The 8,918-nt window shown below is 43.7% G+C and overlaps 1 protein-coding gene across 3 annotated transcripts; it reads left to right on the top strand.

The window, feature by feature from the left end:
• Positions 1 to 485: 485 nt before the first annotated feature.
• spry4 (sprouty homolog 4 (Drosophila)) lies at positions 486 to 5,674 on the top strand. 3 transcript variants are annotated; one of them, XR_009770243.1, is made up of 3 exons: positions 486 to 786; positions 2,836 to 4,072; positions 5,156 to 5,674. XR_009770243.1 is itself a non-coding variant. In XM_061703187.1 (2 exons), the coding sequence occupies exon 2, from the start codon at positions 2,887 to 2,889 to the stop codon at positions 3,997 to 3,999; it is 1,113 nt and encodes a 370-aa protein (XP_061559171.1). In that variant the 5' UTR covers positions 486 to 786; positions 2,836 to 2,886; the 3' UTR covers positions 4,000 to 5,674. The 3 variants fall into 3 exon arrangements, 1 of the variants encoding a protein (XP_061559171.1); XR_009770244.1 differs by having other exon boundaries at positions 2,836 to 5,218; positions 5,338 to 5,674; XM_061703187.1 differs by having other exon boundaries at positions 2,836 to 5,674.
• The last annotated feature ends 3,244 nt before the right edge of the window (positions 5,675 to 8,918 follow it).

Here is an 8,918-nt window from a genome sequence, read left to right as displayed (position 1 = left end):
TAGCCAGAAGAGAATAAAGTAGCCATTTTGGGCCCAGGGCCTTAGTTTTTGGATGACCCTAATAAAGATAGACCCCTTCAAAATTATCTTTTATCGGTGCTCCGGAGGTAACTACTGCAGATGTAAGGGAGAACGCAAACCCTGCTGCTGTATGCATAGATTATTGAATTAAAGGGATAAAGGCGTTTATGCAAATCAGAGCTGACATTGCTCTTGTGAGCAATTTAAAAATATATATATAACTTTCCTCTCTCATTCACTATTCCTCCCCATTCACAAAAAAAAAAAACCTCGACGCGGCGCATGCGCAGTGCCACTCGGAATCCTCCCATTCATAAAAAATGTAACCTCCTGAGTCTCAGTCCCTCCCATTCACAAAAAAAAGGACCGAGGTATCTGCGCAGCACCCCCCTCCCCCCCTCTTCCTCCCTAACCCTCCCATTCATAAAATCTCAGCCCACCCTCATCTCCTCCTCCCCTTCTTCTTCCTTTTTTTTTCCTCCTCTCGAGGAGGTTGCAACATCACATCCAAAAGCTGCGCGTCCACAACCGCAGTCGCCTTTTTACGCACCAGCAGGCTCGGAGGAGAGAACGAGAGAACGCGTCCTCTCTTGCCCCCTACATTTTTTTTTTTTTTTTTTTTTTTTTTTAAGTCCTTGCTTGTGCTTTTTCACCTATTTGGACTACTTAACACTGCTATTGGAGCTATATTCGCCACACGCAAGCGTTTGGGAATAATAGACGTGTTGCGCAACGACGAGATGACATTTTTACCCTGAGAGCACCGTGAGTACGCATGGTTTAACGTGGATGTTGGAAATCAAACAAAATAACCATTAAAGCTTGCACTCAAGGATAATCGTAACTATTTTGCAACAAGCTCTAGTGGTGTTTGCACTTGGAGTCAATATTTAACCAGCGCCAAGCAAAGTTAAGGGCACACAGCAAGGCGAACCTGTGTGACGTTTAAAGGCTTTAAATGCGCGTGTGTGGTGCGGACAACATATGCCGTATTTCTGCGCGACTTTTCTGCTAGTAATGAGACTAAATTCTCATTTTAACCCAAATATGACAGGTGTTCCCCCCCGCCTCCCCCACCCGCTTTTTATATATAACAACAATTTATCACTAATTGTATGATACTAAGCATTGGGGGGGGGGGGGTGAAAATAACACACACAAAAAATAAACACATTTTGTTTTTGTTTTTCGCTTTTGGTCGTTTTTCTTCCCGACGTCGAATCTGGCAACCCGAGCTGGCAACATTCAAACGCAGCCGTGCGCCATTTCCTCCCATCAAGGTTAATCCGTGGACATTTGCATACATCACGTGTTACAAAGCCCATATAAACACGCTATTTGAGTATATAGAGACAGAGCGTCCGCCTCCGGTTTTTATGACTCAGTCCATTCTCATATCAAAGGGAGGGAAGGGTTGGGGGGGGGGGGGGGGGGGGTGCACGCACGCACGCACGCACGCACGCACGCACGCACTCACACGCAAGCACATAAAGCTCACGCACGCACAGTTCCGGCTTATAATGATCCCGATTTGATCACAAGCGTGTGTAGGTGCCAGGGGTGCAACAACAGGTTTGTCAAACAGGATTTTGCAAATTTTTTTACAAATGATTGGGGGGGGGGGGGGGGCGTGCACATGCGCACGTTTTTATTCTATGTCTTGACTAGAAATAGCGCAGAACGTACCCAGAAAAATGAAGATTAGGTTGTTAGAGAGCGAACACGTCACGTTGGGTGCAAGGTTGCTTTAAAGAAAGGGACAGAAAGATCATCATGACTGCAGCGCTTTGAGTCATGCTTGCAACAGCTCGTGCAGCCAAGCGGCGTTCATTCACAAAAACGAAGCTGCAGCCCACCAATAGGGAGAAACCCTCCCAATTTTTTGCCGTTTTTCCACAAATAATGACCGTTGAAAAGAACGGACAATCATTAAAAGATACAAAATGATGATGTTTCTGATTTATTTTCCCATCTTCTTCCAGTCTTTTTGCATGCAAGTCCCGCTCCTTGGAAGCCAGGCGAAAAGGGAGAGCCAACTTACATTGTCTTAATGTCAGGCGTTAGAAACAGCCAGAGGGAGGTTTGTGCCCCACCATCGTTGTGGGGTCCGTTTTTCGTTGTTAACAAGGTGATACATTTATATAATGGGACATGCCAGCGTAAATCGATATGGGGAAAAAATTCTGTGTAAATGCTGAGAGATCCCAAAAAATAAATCTAGGGTAAAAATGCTATTTAATACATAACCGCATATGTAGGAATCCCCATATACATGAAAATATGCCCCCTAGTGACTACAAGCGGTGTAGGGATGACATCAGAACAATCAGATTTGACGCTTAGTCATTGCTAAAATAGTCTTCTAATTCTAATTCTCTCAGGAAAATGTCTAAAGTAACATCTCATTCATCCAAAATTAGTCCAAATTGGTTTTGGGGGGCTGGGGTACAACACTGCAGATGCGTAATGATGATAACAGAAATATTTTTACAACAGCATTGATGTGGATGCTTAAATGCAAAACTGAAGTGCAAGGGGGTCCTCCTCAGTTTACGGCCGAGTTCTGTTTCCGCGCCACCGAAGTAACCTGAATTTCAGTCTGAATGCACTGCACTCAATAGTGAAGTTACATTTACAGTGAAAGAAACGTCACTGGAGAGGGTTTAATTGTGGAGCTAACCTGGTTTGATATCATACTGATTTATTCCTTCATCATCATGTAACTGTACACCCAGTCCTCAGCGTATAATAATCCATGAATGACAAGAACAAACCTCATAGACTAGGTCTTAACTGTCTTTGCTTTCTTTGCAGTTGTGCTAAATGCTGCTTTAGAGCGACGACGTGCCAGGCACCAGCCTACACATGGAGTCCAGGGTTCCTCACCACATCCCCGGACTGTCCTCCTCCATCATAGCCCAGCCTTTGCTGGACAGCAGAGTGCCCTACGGCCACCTGCAGCACCCCCCCACTATATACCCCATCGATCAAATCAAGTCCTCGCACGTGGAGAACGACTACATCGACAGCCCCGCCGTAGTCTCCCAGCAGCCGCCGAGCCAGAAGGCGGCGAGCAGGCGGCTCAACTGGGCGGGTCCCAACCAAGACGGTTTCGTGGGGGCCAACCACAACAACCATCACAATCACCAACACCATCACCAGAGCCGGTGCGAGCCTCACCATGACACCACCACTCACCCCTGGATCTCCTTCAGCGGGAGGCCTAGCTCAATAAGCAGCAGTAGCAGCACGTCGTCAGACCAGAGGCTGCTGGATCACGCTGCGCCTACCCCCACCGTGGACCACCACCCTAACCTGCACCCCCACCAGGGTCTCGTCAACACAATCACCACCCGAACTCCGGGCTGCTTGGCTTCCTCGGAACCCAAAGTCCTCACCGCCTCTTCTTCCGCTTCCTCCTGCAACTCCTCCTCTAAATCGCTGGACCTCAAGGGTGGGAAACTGCCCACGGGGGGCCAGCAGCGGTCGGCACCGATCCTGTCCTCCGTGGCCGAGAAGAAGCACCTACTCCTCTGCGAACACTGTGGCAAGTGCCGATGCACCGAGTGCACCCTTCCCCGGACCCTGCCCGCCTGCTGGGTCTGCAACCAGGAATGCCTGTGCTCCGCTCAGAGCCTGGTGGACGCGGCCACCTGCATGTGCCTGGTCAAGGGGATCTTCTACCACTGCACCGAGGATGAGGACGACGAGGGCTCCTGCGCCGACAAGCCGTGCTCATGCTCACAGGCCAACTGCTGCGCGCGCTGGTCCTTCATGGCCGCCCTCTCCATCCTTCTGCCTTGTCTGGTGTGTTACTTGCCGGCCACAGGCCTGGCCAAACTGGGACAGAAGTGCTACGACAATGTCAGCAGGCCCGGCTGCCGCTGCAAGAACTTGCAGGGCGGTGTCCCAGCATGTAAAAATGGAGCTGTAGAAGCGAAAGCGGGAACACTTGAGAAGCAGCAGCAGGGGTCATGATACCGGGACAGTCTGTCTAGCATTGGCCTTGCTTAAAAACAAACTGGACAGCACCACAGTACTTGTTCAATCGGTAGGGACCCCTTAACCAATCCCATTAATCTGCTGGAAGATGACTTGTGTAAAACAAAAGGTACTTAAATAGCTGCTTGACCTGTGTTTTGAAAGGCTGGAAAATCAGAGTGTTGGCTGGTAGGAAGAGTCGACAAGCTCTTGGGTGAGACGCCACCACCCTAGGACCGCAGTTTGGGTTGGTGTGCGAGGATGATCGGAGGCACATTGTACCCTCAGCTAATTTTTTTAAACTAACCATAAGCTGACCGTGCGATAATATATATAGAAGTTAGACTATGGAGATAAATATCTACAGTATATACCCCTGCCCTCAAAAGCACAGCCCAGTGTCCAGCTTTGAACACCTACAGTTGAAATATGCTAGCTTGGTAATACTAGTATTTCATTTATCATCACATATTTTCATTTAAAAATTCCCCTTAATGTCTCAACAAGCAAGATAGTCCAACATTTTCAGAAAGTGAGGCTGAGACCATCTAACTTGAGCCTAATAGCTGATCCTGAATCAGTTTAGAGGTGGCCAATGGTTACCCGCCAATATGTCGTAGACCCAAACCTTCTCAGGGACTGTCCTCAAAAGATCCATAACATGTGCTGCATTCGAGACTTCCTGGTAAATTGGAAATATGCTATTAGGAGCGTAGACCTCAAAACGCTTCAAGAAAAGAACAAAAAAAAACTACGATAAAGTAATACCAACCGAATTAAGCGCAGAAGTTATGACAGATTGTTTGATACCAAATTGTTACACACAGTATCTGTGAAGTTGATTTCAAGCTTGGAACCCTTGACTTTTAGAGGCGTTCTGATGCACTTTTACAAGTCGTGGGTCCGAAATCTCCCACTTCACAGTTTTTTCAAATGCAGCATATGGGTTCCTAAACTAAGATCTATTTCCTGTTCGCACAAAAAAGGTGCAAAAGAAAGAATTGGAGGGCAAAAAGGCGATAGCTAATAATCGTGAAGCTAAGAAAAACAATATCCAGAAATGTGTTTTCCATGGGAAGGGGGTGGGGTTGAAGGCATAGTGATTGGTCAAAATCAAACCTGCCACTTGCACAACCTTTTTTTTTTTTCTTAGGTCAAAGCTAACCCCTTAAAGAACACACTAAAGCACACTATGAACCACCTCAGCTGTTCCGAGGTATGTGCGCTACTTTTAGCGCGGCCCGAGCATCTTCATTGTCGTTAGTACTGCATTGTACTCTTTTAAAGTCTATTTTTGTGGCTTGCATGAGGATTTTTTTTTTCTTTTTGCCAAAGGAAGCGGACATACGGTAGCATGTCATCGCTGTCCGAGGTGATCACCGCAGTGGTTATGCACCAACGGGGATGGGAGGATGATGACACCCGTTTCCCCCCAAAAAAATTTGTTGGGGGGGGTTTGGAGGAGCGTGCTGCCCTATACAACTGAAGACATTTTGTGTTTTTTAGTAGAAAGGGATACTTGGTCTTTGTACCTTTACTTTCACGGTAGACCGCTAAACTCACAATTGTCTTGTTGCACAAAGCTGATTACACACTGTCCATCGAATGTATGTGGCAATATTAAAAAAAAAAAAAAAAAAAAATGAAAAAAAAAGAATTCTGCTTAGAAAAAGGTGCCAAAATCAGAGAAGAAGAGTGGCAGAGCTCGTAGATGAAAAATCACAGACGATATATTTAGTAATAGAAGCTATGCAGATGAACAAGTTATTTGCTGTAAATAGTTTCACGATGTTTGTGTTCTTTAGAGAAGACTTAAATGTCCTTGAAAGGTTGCATGGTACACTATAACTTCGACTCAGTACAAAATACATAGAGAATATATTAGATATATATTTTGATGGTAAGGAAGGAAAAAAGGCAGTTTTTGAGGCTTTGTGTAAGAAGAAGCACTTGAATAAGGTAAAAATGTGCCCTGCAATAAAATAAAATAAAACAAAAATTGGGAAAAACCCCTGCTGTTGATGCCCCGTGTGGCACATTAGCAGACGAAGGCTAAGCTAACTCCCTCGCCTGTGGATTTGTGGAGTGCACAGAAGGGAACACAATCCACCCGTGTCTGGATCGAACCATTTCCTGCTGCTTCACCCTCTTTTCAGTCTTGATTGACAAACACAGCTGCTGTGCATGCATTTGTGCCACAGCTCAAGGTTGTGTTACTGCCGCCTGTTTCGCCTGTCTTTCACAACATTCTGCCTTTTGAAAGCTGCCTCGCTTTTACATTAGACATTTTACATAAATGTCGGATGCTGCACCGCCATCACCTCTCCACCTGTGTCGCTCACTTTAGGGCCAATGATACCGATTATTCCTTTGTAACGGCAATGTTTGGGGGAAGCGAAGAAATCTGTGCTTTTTTTTGTTTTGTTTGGATATAACAGAAAGGAGGACAAAAGCTCTCATATAAAAGTTTTCCCTTTATAGATATATTTATTTTGAAGTTCTATTTTATATAGTATTTATTTAGATGCCAACTTTCTGTTTGTGAAGAAAGCTTATGTTGAAATGGAATGTACAAGTACATTGACAATGGAAATATATATTGTTAAATACACAAGGCTGCTGTGTCGCCTCTTTTGTTGACTGTTGTTCATAACACAAAATGCAAACATACACGATAGATAGACAGATAGATAGATAGTTAGACAGATAGATAGATAGATAGATAGATAGATAGATAGATAGATAGATAGATAGATAGATAGATAGATAGATAGATAGATAGATAGATAGATAGATAGATAGATAGATAGATGCACAGCTCTGAGAAAACTAGATTGCCAAAAGACAAACAAACAAACATTTACATTGGACTAATAGGTAGATAAAGTAACTATCGTAGAAAACTACTTTTCTAAACAAGATAAGTCAAGCAGCTAAGATAGATAGAATTACAATTTTAAAACAAACATGTATATATACTTATAGGCTAACTAGCTATCTTAGAAAACTATCTTGCTAAAAGAGACAAGCTAAGTAGCAATGTATAAATAAATATAATTTGAACTGAAAAACGAACATTCACATTGTACTAATTGTTAGGCTAACCAGCTAGGTTAGAAAACTTGCTTATAAATGGAGATAAGATAAATTGCTACCTAATATAGAGTATATTGGCTAAATAGCTATCTAATACAACCGTTTTCAACGCTAAGTAGCTGCTATGGTTAGATAGATCAATAGATATTTTCAGATAAGAAACTATCTTTTCAAACCAAGTAGCTAGATTAGATTAGATTAGATAGATAGATAGATAGATAGATAGATAGATAGATAGATAGATAGATAGATAGATAGATAGATGAGTTCAAAGTAGCTAAATAGTTTAGCTAAGTAGCTAAGTACTGTAGCTGCCTAAACAAGATAGATAGGCTAGCGAAGAAAAGCAACATAGCTCTGTAAAATAGATTAATTCATAGCGCCACTTAAACATTGTTGTGAAAAGACACTGCACGCGTTTGACTTTACTTTGTGTCTTGCCCAAGGACAGAGCTGGGATTTGAACTGACAGCCCCTGGACAACGTGCTCGACCAACTGAGTTCTAAGTGGCTAAATATCTTAGCTAAGTAGCTAAGTACTGTAGCTGCCTAAACAAGATAGAAAAGCTAGCTAAGAAAAGCAGCATAGCTATGTCAAATAGATTAATTCATAGCGCAACTTAAACATTGTTATGAAAAGACACTGCACGCGTTTGACTTTACTTTGTGTCTTTTAAAGGATCATTCGTGACTAGAGGGCGACCATTTGAACCGCTGTTCTTTGTTTTTGCTTTTATGGTACAACATTTACAAGGTTTTTTTTCCTTTTTTTTTTTACATCAACGCGCAGACTTCCTGAGTCGCACACTTCCTGTGTGTGAATAGATCGCACTTTATAAAACACTGCCGGGCCCACCAAGGCCAAATAAAGCGTCGACTGAATGAGGGGAGTTACATAAGTCTCAGGAAATGTCATGCAACGTGTGTGTGTGTGTCTGTGTGTGTAGTTCAAGTGTCAATTATACAGTGTTGGTTCGTGACAATCTGGATGTGTCACATTCCTTTTGCCACAAGGCCAGCTAAAGCTGAACACGCACGCCAAATCTTCCACTCTCTGGCCCACCTGTGCCCACATGTTACCTGAGGTCTCCTACCTTCCCCTGGTGTGCCCATCCCCCCTCTCTCCGCCCACCTCCATCACTTTCTTCTTATGTGTTTACCTGAGCGCACCTGGGAGGGGCAAAAGAAGGGGAGTGCATGTGTGAGATAACAAGAAAGGGAGAAAAAGGAAGTCTCACAAACGCAAAACAGGCCCTGCAGCCACAACTGTGCAACAGGTGAGCAACTGGCCTGTTTCCCCGTCGCCTCTGTCAAAAAGAAAACACACACACACACACACACCTGCATTTTGACTTCCTTCACACCTACGTTGTCATCCCCAACCTCAGTCGTTGTCAGCCCCAAAGCTACTTATCAACACAGGAAGTTGCCACTCTTTATTATCAACTGCAGTATGTGGTTTTCCTGCAGAGTCTAGCGAGATACAGTAAAAGCTACAAATGCATGGTTGTGAGACAGTCACCAGGCAATGGTAGGCCAAGCATTTGCTCCCTGGGCCTTCAGATGGTATTTACTTGACTTAATCCACCTCTTAATATAACCACCATCATTTTGAAATTATAGAAACTATCAATATGATTTTTTTTTTAAATGCGATATAAGAGTAGGCAATTGTGACAACTACATCATCTGTAGCAGATTAGAATCAATATTTAACAAAGAACATGGCAAAAACAAGAACATGGTTTTCAATAAAACACATAATACTGACCAGAAAAGCTGATTTTTAAAAATATGGTATGTGGATCGCCATACACGTT

Source organism: Phycodurus eques, chromosome 17, assembly GCF_024500275.1.
Source record: "Phycodurus eques isolate BA_2022a chromosome 17, UOR_Pequ_1.1, whole genome shotgun sequence".
Classification (NCBI taxonomy): domain Eukaryota; kingdom Metazoa; phylum Chordata; class Actinopteri; order Syngnathiformes; family Syngnathidae; genus Phycodurus; species Phycodurus eques.
The sequence above is the reverse complement of the archived record's forward strand: the minus strand, read 5'-3'. Positions and strand labels throughout refer to the sequence as shown.